This window comes from Eumetopias jubatus, unplaced genomic scaffold, assembly GCF_037043125.1.
Source record: "Eumetopias jubatus isolate StellerSeaLion01/CBP00866 unplaced genomic scaffold, mEumJub1_p1.0 scaffold_11, whole genome shotgun sequence".
NCBI lineage: Eukaryota > Metazoa > Chordata > Mammalia > Carnivora > Otariidae > Eumetopias > Eumetopias jubatus.
In genome coordinates this window covers 19,586,961-19,609,570 of record NW_028274817.1, presented here as the reverse complement: position 1 = coordinate 19,609,570, position 22,610 = coordinate 19,586,961, and the positions used below count along the sequence as shown (strand labels likewise).

The 22,610-nt window shown below is 51.8% G+C and overlaps 1 protein-coding gene across 1 annotated transcript in view; it reads left to right on the top strand.

Moving 5' to 3' along the window:
• The window catches only part of XPNPEP2 (X-prolyl aminopeptidase 2), a 30,058-nt gene extending 14,056 nt beyond the window's left edge, over nt 1-16,002 (top strand). Inside the window, exons 8-21 of the mRNA XM_088028526.1 lie at nt 703-804; nt 1,474-1,555; nt 1,863-2,058; nt 2,824-2,913; nt 4,103-4,212; nt 4,919-4,996; nt 6,136-6,207; nt 8,428-8,488; nt 9,778-9,847; nt 10,364-10,468; nt 10,909-10,968; nt 11,426-11,502; nt 14,816-14,905; nt 15,521-16,002. Coding sequence (XP_087884652.1) covers nt 703-804; nt 1,474-1,555; nt 1,863-2,058; nt 2,824-2,913; nt 4,103-4,212; nt 4,919-4,996; nt 6,136-6,207; nt 8,428-8,488; nt 9,778-9,847; nt 10,364-10,468; nt 10,909-10,968; nt 11,426-11,502; nt 14,816-14,905; nt 15,521-15,715 — 1,388 coding nt within the window. The 3' untranslated portion in view covers nt 15,716-16,002. The remainder of the gene's footprint in view (nt 1-702; nt 805-1,473; nt 1,556-1,862; nt 2,059-2,823; nt 2,914-4,102; nt 4,213-4,918; nt 4,997-6,135; nt 6,208-8,427; nt 8,489-9,777; nt 9,848-10,363; nt 10,469-10,908; nt 10,969-11,425; nt 11,503-14,815; nt 14,906-15,520) is intronic.
• The last annotated feature ends 6,608 nt before the right edge of the window (nt 16,003-22,610 follow it).

Genomic DNA, 22,610 nt, shown 5'->3' with positions numbered 1-22,610 from the left:
TGTTAGCAAGAGAGTCCAGAGTCCATATAGACTAAGAGGGTGGGCCATGTAGTCAAACAGACGCGCGTGGAAATCTCAGCTCTACCCCTTGCTAGCTAGGAAAACCTAGACAAGTCACTTTTCCTTCCCGAAGTCTTAATATCTATAAAATGGGTCAAAGAGGGATTAAAACAATGTTCAAGGACCCGTGGCTAATTAGGCACCAGGTTATTTCAGAAAAGAGGCTTGAACATGACCTAGCCTGATCCCTTCACCCTTCAACTAAGGCTGCTCTCTTGACATCTGTTCTGCATGCTTATTTATTGATCAGAAATTTACACCGGGCTTACCATACACCAAGACACCGTTCTGTGTGCATTTCAAATATTAATTCATTTGATCCCCATAACAACCCTATTGACTAGATACTATCATATGACGATCTATCCTCATTTTACGGGCATGCAAAATAAGACACAGAGAGGTTAAGTAATTTGTCCAAGGTCACACAGCTAGTAATGGCAGGGCCAGAACTGGAACACAGACAGTCGGTCCAGAGAGTCCATGTCCTTAACAGCTACACAAGTGAGAGTTTGTTGGGAGGAATGTTTCTGTTGCTTTGAAAGACATGGAAAATGGTTGCCCTAAGGAAGCCCTCTCAGGAACAGCGTGCCAAAGGGAAAGCACGTCGCTTATGCTTTCTTTGGGCTCCTTTGCTTCTAGGGAGCCCCTGGCAGGAGAAGGTAGCTGGCATCCGCAGCCAGATGCAGAAGCATCGCAAGGGCCCAACTGCTGTCCTTCTGTCGGCACTCGATGAGACGGCCTGTGAGTATGGACTTGTGGACACGGGGTGGGCACCTGGGTACCCCCAACCCCCATGCCTCCTGGGCCCTGCAGCCCAGGACTCCGCCCGCAGTCACCATATACCCAGGCTTCACTCCGTGGCCATGGCCTGTGGGAACTGAGAAAGCTAGGGGGCAGGAGATCACGTCTGCTGAATAAGAAAACCAGGTAGCCCGGAGCAAGCTGGAGCCAGCCCATAGGCCGTCAGAGCAATGGGCTGACCACAGCGGCAAAAGCTATCTCATGAAGGGAAAGGGGCCCAGCTGACACCTGCCATCAGCCTGGCCACCAGCCCGGGGCATTCATACCCCCAGCTTTAGCACCCATTGCCGCCTGATTCTGTCCCAGTGTGGCTCAGGGCTTCTTACCTGACCCCAGCTCTGGGCTTCAGATTTGCTGGGAACCCACTGAAACTATGCTGACTGCTGGCTGGGTATCTTCATTTTTCTGGGAGGAAGAGTCTGTAAACTCTCATCAGCGCCTCAAAGACCTCCCCCCCCCAAAAATACCTGAGAAACATTCAGAGGCAGATGTGCAGGCTTACTGCTGGGAATCTTTGGGGGGCCAGAGCAAACGGTGGGGCAAAGGTGGGACATGGACTTGCCTCGGGCAGATCAGCCTCAAAACGTGCCCATCAATTCTCTTCCCCAGGGCTCTTCAACCTCCGCGGCAGTGACATCCCTTATAACCCCTTCTTCTATTCCTACACACTGCTCACGGACTCCTCTATCAGGTACGGCTTTTCCTCGGCTTGCTCTCCAGGACTTCCCCCAACTTCCGTCCCTCATCTGCCCCACCACTTACCCTGCCCTAACATGCAGCCCTCCCAGGAGCCTGCCGCCTGCCACCTGCCCCCAAGCAGGGAAGCTTCCTGTCGGCTTTTCCTGACCCCTTGACACTCTGTTCCCACCCACTCCAAATCTGGTCTGCTTGGCTCCTTGGGGGGGTTCCTCTGACCTCCAGGAACGAAGGGATCCTTGTCCTTTGCGCTGTCCTGAGGGACCCTCAGGACCCCCTCCTGGTCTTCCCTCCCCACCCAGGTTATTTGTAAACAAGAGTTGCCTTGACTCTGAGACCCGGAAGTACCTGAACTCCAGCTGCACGGGCTCCATGTGTGTGCAACTCGAAGATTACAGCCAGGTCCGTGGCAATGTCCAGACCTACGCCTCTGGAGACGTGAAGATCTGGATTGGGACCAGCTATACTACATACGGGCTCTACGAAGTGATACCTACGGTAGGTTTGCCAGCACCCCCCCCGGGCCAGGCATCACCCCCACCCCCCGCCCACTCCGGCCCTGGTAAGTCTCAACCTAAAGTGGGGCCACAGCCCCTCAGCCATTCAGGCAGTTGGTCAGTCCCCTTCTCGGCCTCCCTGGGAAGAGATGGAAAAAGAGGAAGCAGATATCTACCCACAGAGAACTCAGAGGTTGTCAAGGAGACCACAGGGAGTACAGCCTGGTAGGGCAGAGGCTCTGAGGTCGCCAAACCTGAAACTGAGTCCTGGTTCTGCCCTGAACTGACTGCGTCATGACCTTGGACAAGTGACTTAGCTAGTCCGGACCTCTGTTTCCTTACCTGCAAAATGGCAGTAAGAGCCCTGACCTCAGAGGAGTTGCTCTGAAGAGATTAAAAGAGATAGTGCATGTGAAGCCCGGTGCCTGGCACACAGCAGGCGCTCCATAAATGTTATCTGTTATGATATGATATGTGCAGGAAACTCACGTTGTTAGAATAGCCCACTGAGTGGCAGGGGCTAGGCTCTGATCCATCCCCGAGTGCTGCTGGGATCCAGGGGCAGGGAGTGGGGGAAGGAGGTAAGATTCAGCTGGACACAAAAGACAGGGAGAGACCTAGGCAGCCAGAAAGCACAGGAAGGAAAGGTCATTGCCACTATAGGGAATGTTAAACCTCGCCTTAGCTGGACCTTCTGGCCAATCCTTTTCAAACCCCACTGTGCCCTGGAGATGCTCCCCAACCTCCTCCTCTCTGCCCATGACAGGAGAAGCTCATAGGAGACACCTACTCCCCGGTGATGGTGACGAAGGCGATGAAAAACAGCAAGGAGCAGGCCCTCCTCAGGGCCAGCCATGTAAGTCACAGGCAGGCAGCCTAGCCTGTTGGGAACTCCTGGTCTGATGAGTTAGAAAGGAGACCCTGCCAAGGAACCCAAAGAAGCTCCATGAAACAGAGAAGTGGACACCAGACTCCTGAGCACCCACCTGGGCTTCACCCCCTTATTCCCAGCCTGGTACCGTGGTCTAGAGCCTGGGCCCCGAAGCTAGAGTGTCTGAATTCAAATTCCAGCTCCTCTACCCACCTCCCAGCTGGGTGGCTTTGGGCAAGTTGCTTCACCTCCCTGGGCCTCAGTTACTTCATCTGCGAAATGAGTATCGTAACAGGAATCTACAGCATAGGGTTGTGGTGAGGATTAAATTGATAAATAAACATATATGTTATATAATATATAATATCTATAAAATATAGAAGTAACATTAATATTTTAATACATATAATAGCTATATACATATAAATAGAAATATGTACTTATATAAGTATATAATGAGTTTATAAATATATAATTATATACATATAAACAGAATTATATACTTACATAAGTATAATTATATTGAATTATATATATATATATGTATATATATATATATATATATATATATATATATTGCTTTGATCACTGCCTGGCACATTCCAAGTGTCAAGTAAGTTGTTTGCTGTCCTGATTTTCACACCCTGGCAAGAGGATGGCTTGCTCTTTTGGATATTCCTGTTGAAACGAGAAGAAATCGCCTCACTTTACAAAACTTTTTCTTATAGAAAAGTTTAAACATATACGAAAGTAGAGAAGCCAGCCTAATGATCGCCCGCCCCCTCACTCGGCTTCACCGCTTTGCGGCTTGCGGCCGGTTTGCCCACGTAAGGCCACATTCCTTGCCTACAAGCCCAGCCTCTGTCGCTGGATGGTTTTAAAGCAAATCCCAGGTATCAGACAGTTTCTTCTGTCGACACTTTAGCATCTCTAAAAGATAGCACTTCAGTAAGTATCTCTGAAAGCTAAGAACTCTTTTCAAAACCTAACCACACTATGATCATATATAAACTTGCCCAAGAACCCCTTAACATCATCCAACAGTCAGCACACCCTCGAGTGTGTGGAGCTCAGCTCCTGGGGCAGCCAGCTGATCCTTCTGATCCCGGAGCCCGGGCTGCGAGCACTCTGAGCACTCGTCAGCCCGCCCCTCTGCTCTGCTTGCCCGCTCCAGGTACGGGACGCCGTGGCTGTGATCCGCTACTTGGTCTGGCTGGAGAAGAACGTCCCCAAGGGCACGGTGGATGAGTTCTCAGGGGCAGAGCTGCTGGACCAGTTCCGCGGGTGAAGAACCACCTCCTTGTATTGCGGGGCGGGGGGGGGGGGCCTCTCTGGAACAAGGAGTAACAGGTCCTTGGGTAGTCAGGGAGCTGGGCAGGGCGTGTTCCGCGCGACAGTCCCCAGCCCCCTGCTGAAAGCGGGACAACTAGAAGGGCCACGACTCATCAGTGCCCCCTAGTGTCTGCTTCAGGCACAGACCCTCTCTCCCCGGGGTCGCGGGGGAGGGGGGGCGGGTTACGCGGAGGCTGGGTCAGGCCGGGTGGGGCTCCTGGACCACTTGAAAATATCAAGTTGCGGAGCGACGTTCCCAGAGGGCACGCTTGGCCCAGGCCATAAGCATAGTGTAGGTTTGAGGCACAGGATGCTGCTCTGGGGCTGGGGAAGCTTTCAGACACGAGGAGCTAGGTTTCTTTACTCTGGCTTTACCACGAACTTGCTGTGGGACAATGGGCCTTGGCTTCCCCATCTGAGAAATGGAGGTGGAGGGGGATAATTGGTGTCTACAGTCCCTCCTTCTCTGACCTTGAATGCTCCGTCACCGACAGACTGGAGCCTGGGAAGATGGCACCGGGAGGTGGGGCTGGGAGCGCCAAATGGAGTCTGGCTGAGGTAGAGGCAGCCATGACCTTCATTTGCCCTGGTTCGATATCCTGGGCCCAGCCTAGCTTCTGAGCCCGTCTGTTGACCATTCCTGCCTTGTACTTTCTAGAGAGGAAGCATTCTCCTCGGGACCTAGTTTCGAAACCATCTCTGCTAGTGGCCTGAACGCTGCCTTGGCCCACTACAGGTACTTCAGGAGAAGGAATTTTCTAGGGCCCTGTGGGGCGGGATCCTGGGGTATGTGCAGGGGGGTAGGGGGATGTGAAGGAGGGAATGTTTGGGGACCCAAGTCCACATTTAAGGTCTGAGGCCTTCAGTACTGTGGGGGCTACTGGTGGGCAGTGGAGCTTAGTCAGGGATCAGGAGTCTTCTTGGAATGAAAAGGCCCAAGCAGTTTTCTACCACAAAAGGCTAAGAAGGGGAGCACACAGGGCTGAGGGATCTGGAAGGGAGGCAGGGCTGCTGTTGGTTTTCCTTGGCTTCCTGTGAGTTATTTATATTAGCTAATTCTTAAAGCTCTCAAATACACAGGGAAAAAGGCCTGTTTACTTAGCCTGAGCCAACAGAGGTGGGCCCAGAGGTGGGCCCAGAGGTGGGCTAACCAGATGTTTGGGTCCATAGAAAACAAACACCTGCAGGCCTGCCTGATGGAATTTGGGGACCCAAGCTGACCAGAATGCCTCAGCCTGGCACGGGCATAGCAGGAGGAGATCAGATGCCCTCCATGGGCCAGCCTGGCCTATCCCAGAATTCCCTCCCCTAGAGTCTCCCAAGCCTGCAGCTGCCTTGGCCCAGCCCCTTCTGCCTCCTAGAGAGTAGCAGGGGAGGAACTCCTTGGCCCTACCAACTCTTGTTCTCCAGCCCCACCCTCGAGGACCCCCCCCCCTCCCCTTCCTGTGTCTTGGCTTCTCAGGGCCCTCTGCTCTCAGGGGCCACAGAAAGTTAGAGAGAGAGCACTGGACTGAGCATCTGGGTCGAGGCCCAGCTCCTTCCCAGCTTTACCACACAGCCTCCTACAAGCCCCTGAGCCTCTGCAGGCCTGCGTCTCCGTATGTAGGGGGAGATGGCAGCCCTGGATGCTCTCTGAGGCTCTCTAGACTCCCGCATTCTGGGCTCTTTCCTTTCTCCCCTTCCTGGGAGCCTTGCTCGGTGAGGTACAAGATCAACAGTTGTGCACTGAGTACATTTGCAGCATCAACCGAGTACTCCCCCAGGACCCTTGGGGAATTAAGGGATGAGGGGTTCCCCTGCTTCCACTCAGGGCACCCCACCCTGCACAGTGCAGGCTTAGGCTGCCCCCTTCTCAGTGGCTCTCCCCTTCCTTAGTCCGACCAAGGAGCAGCACCGGAAGCTGTCTTCAGATGAGATGTACCTGCTGGATTCTGGAGGGCAATACTGGTATGTATTCCCCACCCTGCCCTGGCTGACTACCTCAGCTCAGACATCCGGGGCTTCCCAAGATTCGGCCGCAGCTCCCCCTTCCTGGGTGTGAATCCTCTGTCTGAGAACGGAGAGCCCTGGTGGAATGAGCCTGAGCATCACTCCCATTTGCACACCCGGGGACCCCTGCGCGGTGGGAAACACACAGAAGCCAAAACGGTGGGGCTGCCCATGCAGCAGCTCTGTGTGAATCAGGAAACACCTCTCCTTGCTCAAGTAAAATGTTCTTTTTTTTTTTTTAAGATTTTATTTATTTATTTGAGAGAGAGAGAATGAGAGATAGAGAGCACGAGAGGGAAGAGGGTCAGAGGGAGAAGCAGACTCCCTGCTGAGCAGGGAGCCCGATGCGGGACTCGATCCCGGGACTCCAGGATCATGACCTGAGCCGAAGGCAGTCGCTTAACCAACTGAGCCACCCAGGCGCCCTCAAGTAAAATGTTCTTGGAGCCCGCATATCATGACACAGTCCAAGTAGCCATGCTTAGCAGCCCTGCCTGGCCCCACAGGCACCACACGCACATTCTCACCTACTCACATGCACCCCAGACATGGTCCCCACACCACCAGCAGCAGGCATTCTCCCTGCACCGCACAGACCAGGTGACCACGTCGGCTTGGGGTGGGGGGGGGGCAAGATCAGGCCTCTGAGAGCAGCAAGCAGTCTCAGGGGATGCCTGGAGCCCAGCCAGAAGAGGGCACACCTAGCCGCACGGACATGCGTCTGTGAGTAGATAGGCCTGAGTATGTGCGTGACCATGTCGGGTTATGTAGGAGGGCCCTCTCCCCCTGCTCCAAGACCCCACAATCTATGTGTCCACCTGTGTGCTCTCATTGCCATTCCTATATAACCACGAAGTACCTGTGCTACCCTTGTACAGTGCACAATCTGAACACCTAGACAGGACAGCCATGCAGAATAGGCTAACCCCAATTTTTCCAAATGTGTGACCAACCATTCACACAGAGGTTGAGATGAGATGAGCCAGTAGATTTTCTTTTTCCCCTTCTCATCTAGGAAGCAAGTGGACTGTGGAAAGCTTGGGTGGGGCTGGTGGGGGGAGGAAGGGGTGTGCTGAACTGATGGAGGAGCAAGGAGTCGTTTCAAACCGGCTCCCCTTCTCTATCCCGTGGAAATGGTAAATGTGCTAATGACAACGGCTCTTCGCTTGTTCCAAGCGCAGCTCTGGGGGCTAACGCGAGAGCTTAGCCTAGCAGCCTTTGTTCATCCCCAGTTTGGCATTGTGTGTACTGTGTACTTGAGATGGCCAATGTGCAAAGAGGAAGTGGATTTGTGGGGCGTTGCTGGATTGGGGCACGCTCTGAGCAGGGTGAGGCCGGGGAAATGGTCACCTCATTTCCTCTTCTGTCCTTCTTGAAGAAGTCTGCCACGCCCTGTGACCTGTTCCCAGGGAGGAATCCCCAGGGCCCTGGGACCATTTCTCCCCTCCCCCTCCCTGGTGGTGGCCACAGGGGCCATCTGGGGGCACAGCTGCCGCTGGTGGTTGGGAGTCAGACTTTTTGGCTTCTGGCTTCAGTTCCCTAGGACTCTGAGCAAGTTCTTGGGTCAGATCCATGTTTACAAGGAGAGGACTGTGGAGAGAGTCATTGTTTGCTCCAGGCCTGGCTTCACTGAGGCTCAGAAAGGGAGATGGCTCATGGCCTCAATTGCCTCATCTGGGAAATGAGGATAATGTGGCCTCTTCTGCTGCCCTTCCCAGGGAGCTGCAAAAGTGTTCTATGTGAATGTGTAAGAGTGTGATGATCTCTCTGAACCTCAGTTTCTCCACTGGTAAAAATGGGACGTTCCCCTCCCTCCTGCCTCCCTGAAAGCCTGGAAGAAACTTTGCTTTGAAAGCCAGGCTGACCCAAGAAACTCAGATTTATAAAAAACTGCCAAAATAAGTGGTATGGGGGTGGAGTATGCATGTGGGGGATCAAGATTGTCAGACAATATAGCGATTTTGAACTTAATAGCTTTGCAGAATCCCTTTATGCACAGATGCTGAAGATGGGAACTTGATGATAGCATCTGTGTTCTTCTTTTACCCCTAACCCACCCACCCCCACCCCACTCCTACCACTCGAACCCCAGTGGAAAGCACACGGGAAGCACACAGCCACAATCCCAACCCCCAAGTATTCAGCAGAGCTGTATATGTTGATTTTCCTTGCCCACAGGGATGGAACCACAGACATCACCAGAACAGTCCACTGGGGTACCCCCTCTGCCTTCCAAAAGGTAAGCATTGGACCCAGAATTCCCCTACCCACCTTTACCCAAGGGACATCCAAGCAATCACTCCAGCAAGAGCCTTTCATTTTACAGAGGCTAAAACTGAGGCCCAGAGAGGTTAAGTAGTTTGCCCAAGGTCACACAGCAAGTTAGAACCAGAAAACCCAATGCTCCTGGCTACTTCCCCAGAGATATTTCAGGCCTCCAACAGGGCCTCAGCTGAAGCTCTTCATCATCTCATTTCAGTAAATCAGTGAACAAATACTTACTTGCTGCTGTCTGCGTACCTAGCCCCCTGTGTGCAGCAGGAAGGAGGGAAACAGGCATTCCAGGCAGAGAGAAACAGCACAGGCAGGCTCAGATGTGGAGGTGGAAAGGTGCTGGAGGTTTTCAGAAAGCAGCGAGGGCTGGTCCACCTGGCGCAGAGGCTGGGACATCCTCTGTGTGCACCGGCGGCTTCTGGGTGGGTGAGGAGCAGGGCGCCGCATTCGTGCATTCAGCAAGCAGACTGTGGCTCGGACGTGGTGCTGAAAGAGAGAAAAAACAAAAGCTGGCCAGGCCTCGAGGAGCTCACAATTTAGTGGGTTGAGTCCCCAGGCTGTCCTGCACAAGATGACAAGTGTGTGTGTGTGTGTGTGTGTGTGTGTGTGTGATGAAAGGGACTGACCACATTGCCACAAGGAGTGAAGAGGTCGCTGTCAACCCACCTCCCTCCCTTTATCCACAAGGTGAACCAGCCCAAGCAAGCAAGGCTGACCTGCCAGATTATGAGGCCCCAACCCAAACATAAGGCCTTAAGAAAACTGAAGGATGATCATAACAGTAATAAGGGCACCGACCTCTATTTGAACATTTACTCTGTTTGAAGCACCTTATGTGCGTGAGTCTACCTACTTCTCCCAACAGCCTTATGAGCTGGTACTGTGAGCATTCCATTACAAATGAGGAAACTGAGGCACAGAGCGGTTAAAGTTGCCTGCCCAAGGTCTCAGAGTTTGTGAGTGGCCAAGTCAGGATTCTAGCTCAGGGAGTTTGCCTCCCAACTCCCTACTGTCAAGCCTCAGCCCACCACCGTATATAAGCATCCCTTGTGGACCAGCCAAAGAGAACCACATGGACCAAGCTCCAGCTTTCAACAGGTACCCCTCAGCTGCCTCTGACCATTTTCCAGAACCTGGATGACTACACATGACCATGCACCTTCCCCCCAGCACAGCCCCCCTGTATGCCTGGGAGCTGGAAACTCCCAAGATCCTCCTCTTACGCAGCATGTTACCTCTCCCTCTTCCCATCAGGAGGCATATACCCGCGTGTTGATAGGAAATATCGATCTGTCCAGACTCATCTTTCCTGCTAATACATCAGGTGGGTTTTGGAAACCAGGCTGGACCCAGAGACTCAGGCCCTGATTTCACTGGACCCAGACAGCCACCCTGGGAGGCTAGTGGGGCAGGGATTGTATCATCATCCCATCCATCATATAGATGAGAAAAAGCAGCCCAGGGAGTGAAAGCAACTTGTCCAAGGTCACACAGAGGGGTCACTGGGAGAGCCAAGCCTTGAACCCAGGCCACCTGCCTCTTAATCTAATACTATAGCTCATTGGGGAGGGGGAGGTCACTGTGGGTTATAGCAGTCATGGGAGGATTTCTGGGGGAAGCAGATATCTTGATAGATGGGGAGAAACTACAGTAGGGCCATCAGTGCGGGTAATGTAGGTACGACATAGGATGTGCTGGAAAAAGCGCATGCTGACCTGCCTCTCAGGAGCGACTCTCCACACGTACCATCTTGGTAGTTGGCGCAGGGATAAGAGAGCAGGAAGGGGCAAAGCAGACAGTCTGGGGTCCAGCCGACTGATTAGGCCCATCTCTCTTCCAGGGCGAATGATGGAGATCTTTGCCCGCAGAGCCTTGTGGGATGTTGGGCTCAATTATGGTCACGGGACAGGCCATGGCATTGGCAACTTCCTGTGTGTGCACGAGTGTAGGTGTCTCTTCTACACTTCCCTGGGGTCCCCCCTCTTATGAAGGAGGTAGAGCATTTCACAGGTATGGAAATGACTAAGACCCGCAGAGATGCAGTGACCCACCCAGGGTTACCCAGCTGGTGGGAGGTGATGCTCCACAAGGTAAGTGAGAAATGGTAGCAATTGGCCCTTCCTGCTGCCTGCTTGGCACCGGGTAGGGCCTCAGAGAGGAGTGGCAGGTCAAGGCCTAGCGGTTGGCTGGCATAGACATCAGAGTAATAAAAAGCAGAGCCAATCTGGTCTCCATACCAGCCCCAGGTAGACAATGAGGTGGTGGACAAGTGCTGCTAGAGATGCCCCAGGGTTCCCCCAGTTACCTGCCCCTCCCCAGAGCCTGCTAGTTTCCAAGCTGGTGAGTATGGGAGAGTTGACACCATGCCTACATCTCCTTTTCCAGGGCCAGTTGGATTCCAGTCTGGCAACATCCCCATGGCCAAGGGCATGTTCACTTCCATCGGTATGGCTCTTGGACTCTTCTACCCCCCTCCCCACCCTAAGACCAGCCTGGGACTACAGTCTAGGGAGCATGCCAGGCACAGGCCCCCTGGGCTCCAGCACTCCCAGCCCCAAATGCATTGTCCCACCCTAATCCTAAAACCCTTCAGCTCAAACCTTCATTTTGCCCTTGGGAGTTGGTTCCTGGCTGTACATCCAAACTCTGGAGTCTCCAGTCAAACGCTGGGGTAACAGGATAGTAGTACACCAGGAGATGGGAGTGCCTCCAGGATCCAAGTGAGCCTTTATGTCTTCCCTGCTGGGCCACAAGGCCTGGCCTCCCCCATGGTCAGTGGTGGGTCTGCCCGAGCCTGGGGCAGCCAGGCAGCTGGGCCTCCAGCCACTCCTCGATTGGTACAGGAAACATGGCCTTGGGTCCTCCTCCTGCTTAATACCACCAGCATCTCTGTGTCTCCTAGAACCTGGTTACTATCAGGATGGAGAATTCGGGATACGTCTTGAAGATGTGGCCCTTGTGGTAGAAGCAAAGACCAAGGTAAAGTGCTGCTGGGACAGGCGAGAACTGTAGACAGCATGGCAGTGACTTTGGGCTGTATGGGGTATAAGGAAGGTCCAAGGAGGGCGCCTGGGTGGCTCAGTCGTTGGGCGTCTGCCTTCGGCTCAGGTCATGATCCCAGGGTCCTGGGATCGAGCCCCGTGTTGGGCTCCTTGCTCGGTGGGAAGCCTGCTTCTCCCTCTCCCACTCTCCCTGCTTGTGTTCCTTCTCTCACTGTGTCTCTCTCTGTCAAATAAATAAATAAAATCTTTAAAAAAATAAAAATTAAAAAAAAGGAAGGTCCAAGGAGAAGGGCGTTTAATAGGCAGACATGAATTGATTTGGAGTTTTCCTCTGCTCCAGAAAAATTCCATAACTCAGAGTTTCTCGAGCCTGTTTGCACATTAGAGTATCAGCATCATCAGAAGAGCTTTTTGGTTTTAATGCCAATGCCCAGGTCCCACTCTAGACCAAATGAATCAGTATCCCTGCTCTAAATCACTGGTCTTCGATGCCCATAATAATCACCAGGGGAGCTTACTAGATACGAAGATTCCCTATAATAGCAACCAACAGGATAAAATACCTACCTAAAAACTTAAAAAGACTTATATGGAGAAAATCTCTACTGAGGGACATAAAAAAGATTTAGGTAAATGGTGCTCTCTGCAAAGAAGCCTCAATATTATGGAGATGTCATTTCTCTGGAAATTTATCTATAAATTCAAGACAACCTCAATTTCAGTGCTAACTGGTTGCTTTTGTAACTTCACAAAATGATAGTAAAGTTTGTAGAAATAAACAGGCAAAAATAGCTAGGTAGCTAGGAAAATTCTGGAAAAGAAGAGCAATAAGGGAAACTAGCCTTTTCAGATATTAGCACATACGATGAAGCTACTGTAATGAAACAGTATGGCACCAGAAATGGGAGAGATAGATGTAACAGTGGAATAGAACAGCTAATCCAGAAATACACCCTCTAATTTATTATTTTCTTGGGGGGGTGGGGCAGAGGGGGAGAGAGAGAGAGAATCTTAAGCAGGCTCCATGCTGTGGGTGGAACCTGACATGGGGCTCAATCTCACAACCCTGAGATCATGACCTGAGCCCAAATCAAGAGTCCAGTGCTTAACCGACTGAGCCACCCAGGCGCCCCTCTAATTTCTATAAACAAAATGGGAATTTAATTTATAATAAAGCTGGTATTTCAAAAGAGTAAAGATAAGAGAGATTTAATAAATGGGGGGCAAATGGCTAATCATTTGGGGGGCTATTAAAGTGAAGAACCTTACTGTTACTTCAAAGTAAAATTCTGAATGGATCAAGATTTAAAGGTAAAACCATAAAAGATTTGGAAGAAAATCTATATAAATTCATTTATAATCCCAGGATGGAAATGGGCCTTTCTATGCAAGACCCAGAAGCCGTGAAGATAAAGATTGATAAATTAAATGTAAAACTGTCTATATGGAGGGATGCCTGGGTGGCTCAGTCAGTTAAGTGTCTGCCTTCAGCTCAGGTCATGGTCCCAGGGTCCTGGGATCAAGCCCAGCCTCAGGCTCCCTGCTCAGCGGGGAGTCTGTTTCTCCCCTGCCCCTCCCCCTGCTCATGCTCTTGTGCTCTCTCTCTCTCTCTCTCTCTCGCTCTCTCTCTCTCAAATAAGTAAAATCTTAAAAAAAAAACCTGTCTGTATGGAAACAATACCATAAACAAAGTCAAAAGATGTATGACAAATAGAGCACATACACTAGGGAAAGCACGCATTTCCTTCTTTGGCCCCATGAGCTTTTTACAAATCAATATGACAAAAATAGGGAAAACAGAAAAAAACAGGCAAAGGACATGAAGAGGCAACTCTCTAAGATCAACACAAATGATCCATAAGCATGCAAAGATGCTCAACTTTATTCTTAAAGAAACACAAATCAAAACAATAGATTACCATGTTTCACCGATCTGATTGGCAAACAATGAGAGATTTTAATGATACCCAGTACTGGTGAAGCTATGAGGAAATGGGCCCTCTCACACACCGTTGGAGGAAGCACGAATTGATACGATCTTTCTAGAGGGCAGTTTGACAATAGCTATCAAAATATCTATTTAAAATGCCTTGGAGCGCCTGGGTGGCTCAGTTGGTTAAGCATCTGCTTTCCGCTCAGGTCATGATCCTGGAGTCTGGGGATCGAGCCACAAGCCCCACATCTGGGCTCCCTGCTCAGTGGGGAGTCTGCTTCTCCTTCTCCCTCTGCCCCTCCCCTTGCTCCTTCTCTCTCTCTCTCACTCACACACTCTCTCAAATAAATAAATAAAATCTTTATAAAATAAAATAAAAATAACATAAAATAAAATGCCTATACCTTTTGTCTCAGCAATCCCTCTGCCAGATATGTGCCTTCTGGATCTAGTCCCAAAAGGTCACCAAGATGTTTTATACATTGATGTGTATTGTAACATCAATAGTCGTAGTAAAAAAAGAAGTGGAAACAGCCTACGTATCCCACTGATTAAATAAATCATCATGCATACTATGGACCATTACACAGCCCTTAAAAAAGAGTGAGGTAGATATCCTTGTGCTAATATGCAGCGCTCTCCTACATTTACTATTAACAGGGTGGAGAGAGGTGCAGAAAAGCATGTGGTAGGATCCATTTTGTGTGGATTAGAATAATTAATTAGTGGATTAATTACTGTATATGTCTTAAATGTTTTCAGGAAGGAACCTGGGCAGGGAGGAGACTTTCCACTTTTATTGTGTATCTTTTTGTAGTTTGAATTTTCTAAGCACACCCATGCAAGGGATCCCTGGGAAACAGGAATTATGGACTATTTTGTCTTCTTTATACTTATTTCTATGGGTAGGTCAATCGAGAGATACAAAGAGATTTGATAGAGACATATAAAGATATAGATTAGATAGATGATAGATAGATATAAAAACCTAATAACTTATCTTAAAAATATTAAAATGTGTGTTCCCAGCCCTGTGCTAAAAGTTCTCACTCCAGTGGTCTGGAGGGTGGCCCCGGGAATTTACATATTTAACAAGGCCCCCGTGGTGCTATAGATGCACACACTTTGAGAAATACAGACCTAATAAGCACCAAAGGTGAGGTGCTGAGTGGCAGACCGGGGTGTGGGGGTGGACCAGGGGACTGTAGGACATTCAGCCTACCTTGAGTCTCGGCCTTGACAAGGGCCAATTCCCTGTGCCTGTGGCTTCTGAGTGGAGCACTGCCTCCCTCCCTTCAGCCAGGCCCCTTCTCCTCACTCATTCTCCTGCTTTCCCGCCTTTCCTGTGGCATTCCAGTACCCAGGGTCCTACCTGACCTTTGAAGTGGTGTCCTTGGTGCCCTATGACCGGAACCTCATTGATGTCAGCCTGCTGTCTCCAGAGCACGTAAGTGACCCTCAGCACCGTCCATCTTTCGGCCCGTGAACCACTGACTGCCTTCTTCCCAACCCTGGGCCTTTCTCGCCTCTGCTCCCCCTACCCCAAGACCCTCTGCCACTTCCGCTCCCCCGGGACGGTCCACGCTGTTGGCTTGTAGGCACACACCAAGGCATCCCTCCCTGACCTCACCAGAGACTGCAAAGCTTCTAGAACTCTCTGGTCAGACCAACCTGCCCAACCCCAGGTAGTGAATTCCTGGGGAGTCTGAGTCTCTGGACTCTGCCACCTCAAGTCCTAATATAAGCCTCAGTCCCTTCTTCTGTAAAATGGGGATAATGATGCTTGCCCAACTTTCATTCCGCTCCCGTCCCCCATGCACCCCACGAAAGTGTCGCTGTGACACTAAACGGCCACTGAGGTGAGCTGCCTCTGAAAAGCCCCCAGGGCATATGCTTGTGGCCTGATGATGGCCGGGGAGCTGTGGGTATCTGTGGGGTACCTGTGGGCCCCTGTGCCAGGGTGGGCAGCCAGAGTACCATCACCGGGGACTGGCTGGCACCAAGACCTCACCTTGCAGCAGTTTGGCGGGGGGAGGCCCTCAACCCCTCCTTCCCTTGGCAGCTCCAGCACCTGAACCACTATCACCAGACCATCCGAGAGAAGGTGGGCCCGGAGCTGTCGCAGCGCCAGCTGCTGGAGGAGTTCAAGTGGCTGTGGGAGCACACCGAGCCTCTGCCCGCAAGGGCGCCGCACACGGCCTCCTTGGCCTCTCTGTTGGCAGTCTCCTCTCTTACCGTCCTCGGCTGGAGTGTCTAGACGCTCAGACTCCCCGGCCAACCCTTGAGCTCAGCTCCCCTCACCCTGCACCACCTGCACCCCCAGAGCCCCTGCCAGCCCATTGCCCAGAGACCATTGCCCTCACCTTCCTTCTCCAGGACTAAGCCCCAGGGACACAGGGCTTCTTGGCCCCAGGCTGGCCCCCTCTGGGCCTGTACACCGCACCCTGGGCTCGCAACCCCTAAACAGCTAGTCCCTTTCCTCCTGTGAGCCCAGTAGGCCCAACCTGTTAGCTGGCAGAGCCTCCTACCACTGCCCCACCCCCCACGACCGATATGAGGCGGTACCCTACCCCCGGGAGCGCCATGCCCCCTCCTTCCCCCCCCCCCCCCCCCGCCCGGGAGAGCCCCACCCTATCGCCACCTGCTGGATGTAGTCAGAGCTCTTCCCATCCCCTCGGGCTCCTGACTTGGTCTTTCCACACCCTCGAAGCTGCTTCTGACCACAGCAACCTGCCCCTGGCCCTACAATGCCCTCCTGGCTGCAACCCACAGGCTGAAGGAACAAGGGCTGCCTCTAGGTTCCCTGCTGAGCCTGTGGAGGGAGAGGAAGGGAAGGTGGCCGAGGCTTCTGCAACCAGGAGGGCCAGCCAGAAAGGGGCACGTATGCCAGCCTGCCCGCCATGTGAGCTCATCACCTCTAAACCCTGGGTGGGTTCCAAACCAATGGACAGGACAGGGAGTTCAGCCATAGGAATCTGGCCGTGGAGGAGGAGGGAATGTGGGGAGCATTCTGGAATATGACCCTACCCAAAGTTGGGAACAACCTCAGCAGCAGTGCCCAATCACCATCCCAGACTTCCCAGCGCGTGGGTAGCCCTTTTAACTCTCCAAAATGCAGCTACAGTGACAATGCTGTCAAATCCTCCAGCATCTTCAGATGGGCTTGAACCTATGTGGGCTGGTTTAACTTGTGTGACTCTGCTTTCCCCATTTTACAGATAGGAAAACTGAGCTCCAGACCGGGGGTACCTCTCCAAGAACACACAGTGTTCGGTTGGGACATGGCAGGGCCAGAATGGGCCGGCAGTCCAGCTATTTTGCCCTTTGGCCCCATGTGAAATCCCTTAGGGTACTTCCCAGCCCCTTCCAAGTTCACTGAGCCCGCTGTTGGGGGCAGGGCGGAGGGGAGGGAGGGAGCTTTCTTTGGTCAGCCCTGCCGTTAGCCACCTGGGCTCACATCCTGCTAGATGCTTAAAACAGCATGGCAACGAAGCCTGCCTCTGGGTTTTGCATTGTGTCTTCTTTGTTGCCGGGGACTGCTGTTACCTGTGGCTTTTGTGGTGGGGGAGGGAGGGGAGGGGGTGAGATGGGGGGAGGGATGTGAGGCTCCCAGAAGCTCGGTTGGGGAGCACATGTGCTTGAGAATGGGCATGTGAGCATGCGTGCGTGTACGTGTGTGAACATTCACGTATTCGCGTGCATGCCACGCCCAGCCAACCAGCACCCGTGCTGAAGGTCACAGCCTTCTGGAGAGCATGGAGGGGAGCCCCATGCCGTGGGACTTGTCGAATGTAGTCCAGGAAAGTTGGAAGCAGCACCTGTGCTCTGCTGAGCAGGGTCAGGGAGAGGAGGGAACTAAGCCTCTGAGGCAGAGTGCTGGGGAGAGGCGCCAGGCAGAGTCCCACCCCACCCCCCCGCGTGGGACCACCAGACCTGGTTGGCTGAGTGAGGGTGACCTGTGACAGTTATCACCACTGAGGCTTGTATCCAAAGGCCCCTGCTCTGAGCCATCCTCACTGCGAGCCTATGGCACCCAACAATGGGCTTCAACTTGCTGATTCATTTACTCTTTCACCTGGTCACCCCACAAAGACAGCTACTAATAATAAAATTAAAGTTATCACCATCATCATCATCATCATCATCATCACCACCACTACCATTCACTGAGTGTTTCATATATTTGAGGCACTGTGCTTTATATGCACTTTAAAAATATTTTTTATTTTATTGTGATAAGAACGGTAAACATGAGATCTACCCTCTCATACATTGTTAAGTGTACAATACATTATTGCATTTTCCCACTTAATCTCCACAACCTCTGAGAAGGTACTTTTACTGTTCCCGTTTTGCAAGTGAGGAAAATGAGTGAGGCTCATAGAGATTAGCCAACTCGCTCAAGGTCACTCCTCAAGGAAATGATAAAAGTGGGACTCAAACCAGTCTGATGATTCCAGAACCCGCTCTCCCAGAAAAGGGCAGGTGGTACGGCTCTCACATACCTCAGAAAACTGAGGCTCAGCCAGGATCACACAACTGGTTGAGTTGGGACTCAGACCTGACCGTTCTCCACACCATCCTGCTTCCCCAGGGCCTGCCCACCCAGGTCTTTCCCTTTGATCCCTGATGCTTGTGCCAGGCCATAACCTGACCAGGACCTGCTCACAGGCCTCTCAGCCCAGGGCAGCTCACGTGCTCCCCTTTCCTCCTTCAGAGCAAGACCCAGGGCTCTGCCTCATCGCTTCCCTTAACTACCTCTTCCAATCCACCAGCACGGGGTGGGGTTGAGAGCATGGCTGCAGGGGGGATGGGGGGCTGCCACCTCAGGTCCTCCCTCCTTGGGGCCCAGATCATCAGCACACTGAGCAGCCCTCTTGAAGGGTTCCACTCTGCACCAGGCAGGGCAACATTCAAGCATACACAGCAAGGCGAACCCACGCGGGAGCACTTGAGACGTCATTAGGAACTGAAGATAAATAAATGCCCCCTTGGAAAAGCCTCTTTTCCCAGGAGTTCGGATTCTAGGGTTCCAGTTCCAGCTGGGCCAGCTTGTGTCTATAGGCAAGTCACTTCACCTCTCTGGTCTTCAGTTACCTCTTCTGTAAACTACATATACCACCTTACCCATGAGGTGACAGTGAAAGGCTCCTAAGATCCGGATGTGACAGCACTCTGTGAGCCAGGAAGCCACACAGACAGGAGATGATAATGCTATTATCCACTCAGCACGAGTTCAACTCTTGCCTCACCTTTGGAGGTAGGTAAGGAAAAAACGGGGGATCCAAATTTTATATATACATCATCGAAACTACACAGGCTTTTGACCAAGTATCTAATTTGTGTTTTTCCAGCTGTGCTTCCTAAGAGCCCGAGGTTCCTTAGAAATGCCACAGGGACTGCCACGAAAAGCAGAGCTCCAGCCAAAAGCAGCCTGCATGGGCTTCCCATAAAATTGTATCAGAAGTAGTTGCAAGGCCAACTTGTGGGTGATGGGCCTGTGTAGTCACGGAGAGCCTGGTGCTTAGAAGAGCCCTGTACAGGGGTGCCTGGGTGGCTCAGTCGATTAAGTGTCTGCCTTTGGCTCAGGTCATGATCCCGGGGCCCTGGGCTCCCGGCTCAGTGGGGAGTCTGCAGCTCCCTCTGCCTCTGCCCCTACCCCCTACTTGTGGGCGCGCGCTCTCTCTCTCTCTCATAAATAAAATCTTTAAAAAAATAAGAGCTCCGCTGTCACCATCTTGAAATTTTTTAAAATGTTTGAACAAGGGGCCCTGCCTTTTCACTTTGTACCAGGTCCCACAAATCCCATAGCCAGCCTGGACTAGGAGCTCCATGACCAAAACCAAAACCAAAACCAAACCAAACCAAAACAAAACAAAAACTAAGAAAAAACGGGTTTCATGCCTTTGATGTACAGATTGGGGAAATGCCACAGCAGCCCAGAAAAAGGAGGGACTGGTCCAAGGTCACACAGCCCGTTGAGGCCAAAGCGGGGATTAAATGCCCAGCATCCTGATTCAACTGTGTGGGCTCCTCTCTTGCTTTCAGTGTGTTCTTCCGTCACTCCCTACTGCCTCGAAGAAGCAAGCTGAAGCCCAGGGGGACCAGTTGCCGGTCACAGGGCCATGGTAACAGCGGGGATGATGGGCTTGAGCTACATTTTTTTGATGCTTTAAATCCTTTTTGGAATAGGAAAGAGCCTGGGTGAGATCATACATACATACTTACTTACGTATATACAGAAAGAGTCTAAATGGTTCATTTTTAAAACGACAACGAAGCCAGTCCTCTCTCATTTGCCAGCCAGCTGGCTCGGGGGCTTCATGAGCTGGGGCCACGGGAGGGCTGGAGCTGGCTGCCTTCAGCCCCCCAAACCACGTCAGCAGTGCAGTTTACCAACTCACCCCGCACTTCCTCAAAGCAGTGGTTGGGCGCTTTTGGTGCCAAAAAATATCTGGAAATATGAAAGAGTCAGTAGCAACTGTTTCCCCCGCGTGCATCCCTGCCCTCCAAGGCTCTCTTAGCTGGAAGTGGGAGGTGCTCCCCGACCACGCCCAGCCTGCCCTTGCCCTCAGGCTGGCCCACCTCCTCACTTCCTTGTTTCTTTGTGAAACAGGAACTGAGCAAGCAGCTCAAGTAGGGTAGGATGGGTGGTTGAGAAAACCCCAGTGGTCCATAGCAAGACCGTGAAGCTGAAAAGTTAATTTCCCTCCCAGCGGGTCCTGAGTAGTTCTAGATTCTCTCGCTTGTCACACCGTCTATGTTCTAGAATAGCTTGGCCTGAGGGACCCTGCCCTTGGCGAGGTGGAGACACACAGCATATGGGACAGAGTCACGTAGCGGAGATTCAGACGGGGTCCAGATGAGATGTAGAAGCAGGTGCCAAGGCAAGAGGAGACACTGTGGGTGGAGCCTGGAGTGAACAGATATAGTCCCCCACCAGGTACCAAGCATTTTGCATGAGCTGTGCACTGGATTGACAGCATTCTGTCTAACATGTCATCTGGGTAACTCTGGTTACTTACACACACACACACACACACACACTCTCTCTCTCTCTCTCTCTCTCTCTCTCTCTCCCCAAATGAGGCCCACATTATCACTGTCTCCACAAGAGCTCATTGCTCAAGGTCACTTGCCCAAGGTCACGCAGCCTCTAAGTGATATATGGCGATTTGAATCCAGTTCTACCTGACCCGATTTCTGGAAGGGGTCTCCTGCCCTTCCTCTTCCCTAGACACTTGTGCCCTAGACTGCTCAGCGACCTTTGTCCTTGTAACCTTGGGACACAGCCCTAGGCGGAGGAGCCCGGTGCTCCCAGTCTTCCACAGAAAGGCCCCGCAGTGCCTAGTGAGTGTTTTTATCTGAGCGCCAAAGCCCGGCCTCTTTGCGGTCATTGCCACAGCTGCCTGCAGGTGTTCTTTGTTTTTTTAAACCAAGACCTTATCACTGGTTCAGAGATTCAGAGATGACTTTCCCTCCCATCAGCCCCTGCTGCCAGGGACTCCCCAGTGCTCCTAGAGCTGAGCGTCCTGCGGGTACTGTCCGTGCGCCCGAGGCATGGATGCTTCCTGCCCAGGTTCTTGCCCTCCTCTGCCCTTCTCCTACCCGGGCTTTTCTTCTTCTCATCCTCCCTGCCTAAGGCTACCACCATGAAATCTGCTAATGGGCTGGGCCTTCCAAAGTGCACTGCACCTCAGAAGTGCCCAAGTGTTTCCAAGCGACTGTGTAGCCTCTGCTTGAACGTTTCCAGAGACAGGAAGCTCTACTACTTAAACCAGGGCTGAACTAGTATCATCTAAATATCGAAAGTGTCCGGGCACCTGGGTGGCTCTGTCAGTTAAACCTCTGACTCTTGCTATTTGCTCAGGTCACAAACTCAGGGTTGTGAGATCAAGCCCCACGTCAAGCCCTGCGTTGAGCCCTGCATGGGACTCCACAATGGTGTGAAGCCTGCTTAAGATTCTCTCTCCCTCCCTCTGCCCCTCCCCCTCCCACTCACTCTCTGTCTCTTTCTCAAAAAAAAAAAAAAAATATATATATATATATATATAAAATGTCTTCCTGGGAAGGAACCCAAACCTTCCATTTGTTTCCCGTCATTCCTGGCCACCAGAATACATCCCTTCCTCGCTATAACAGCTCTTCAAAGTCAACTTGCTTCCCCACCCCAACCCTCTAAGCCAAATATTACAGGTGTTGAGTACTCCTCAGGTTGATGGAGCTCCCCTATAGATCACACACACACACACACACACACACACACACACACACAGCCCTAGCTATTCAGCTTCTGTGCATGGGATCAGACTTCCAGATGCCCTCCCCTTTCTCTTCATTCCCACCGCCTGCCACAGCGTATTATTTTCCACGGGATGTGAGTGTGTGGCTGGGAGAGGTGAGAATAAGAATCATTTGGGAGGTTTATCCAAATATAGATATCCTTCGATACCCAAACTCTTACTCTCTCAAACCAGGATTGTACCCATTCGGAGAGTGAAGGACACTTTCACACATATCTGGGTCCCAACTGCCCCAAATATCCCATCCATGATCTTCTATCAAATTAGAATCTCCTTAGGGGTGCAGGTGGGGGCTGCTGTGTGTGAATGCAGCCTATGATAACCGTTGTGTCTTTGGCAGCCCTATTGTCTACCCTCTGAGGCTTCAGACGGATCTCACTTATCTGTGGCACCTCGCACCCCAAAACACACAATAGCAATATTGCTGCTAAATCAAAGCTTTGCCATCCCACATTTATACTGGACACATCTTCGCGATAATAATCCCAATTTAAACTGCTTACCTAAGGGGGTTGTGTTGGGATTAATGTAGTGCTTGGCAAAGAACAATGCTGGGCAAATGTAAGCTTGCCTCCCTGCCCAGACGTAAGCTCCCAGGTGCAAGGGACTTGGACAACTATTTATTTTGCATCTCTTCATAGTGCTTAGCACAAGGCTCTGCCCAGAGCTACTCTTAGGTCCTGTCTACCAGCCCATTATCGAGTTTGAGGTGGCCTTGTTCACTGCACTACTGATCTGGATCACCTCTTTAGCTGAGGGCTCTGTGTACCTGGGAAGTGACCTATAAAATGTTGATGTGTGGTCCGGAAGGGAAACCTGTTTAAAAGGTGTTTAGGGCCCATTAACCAG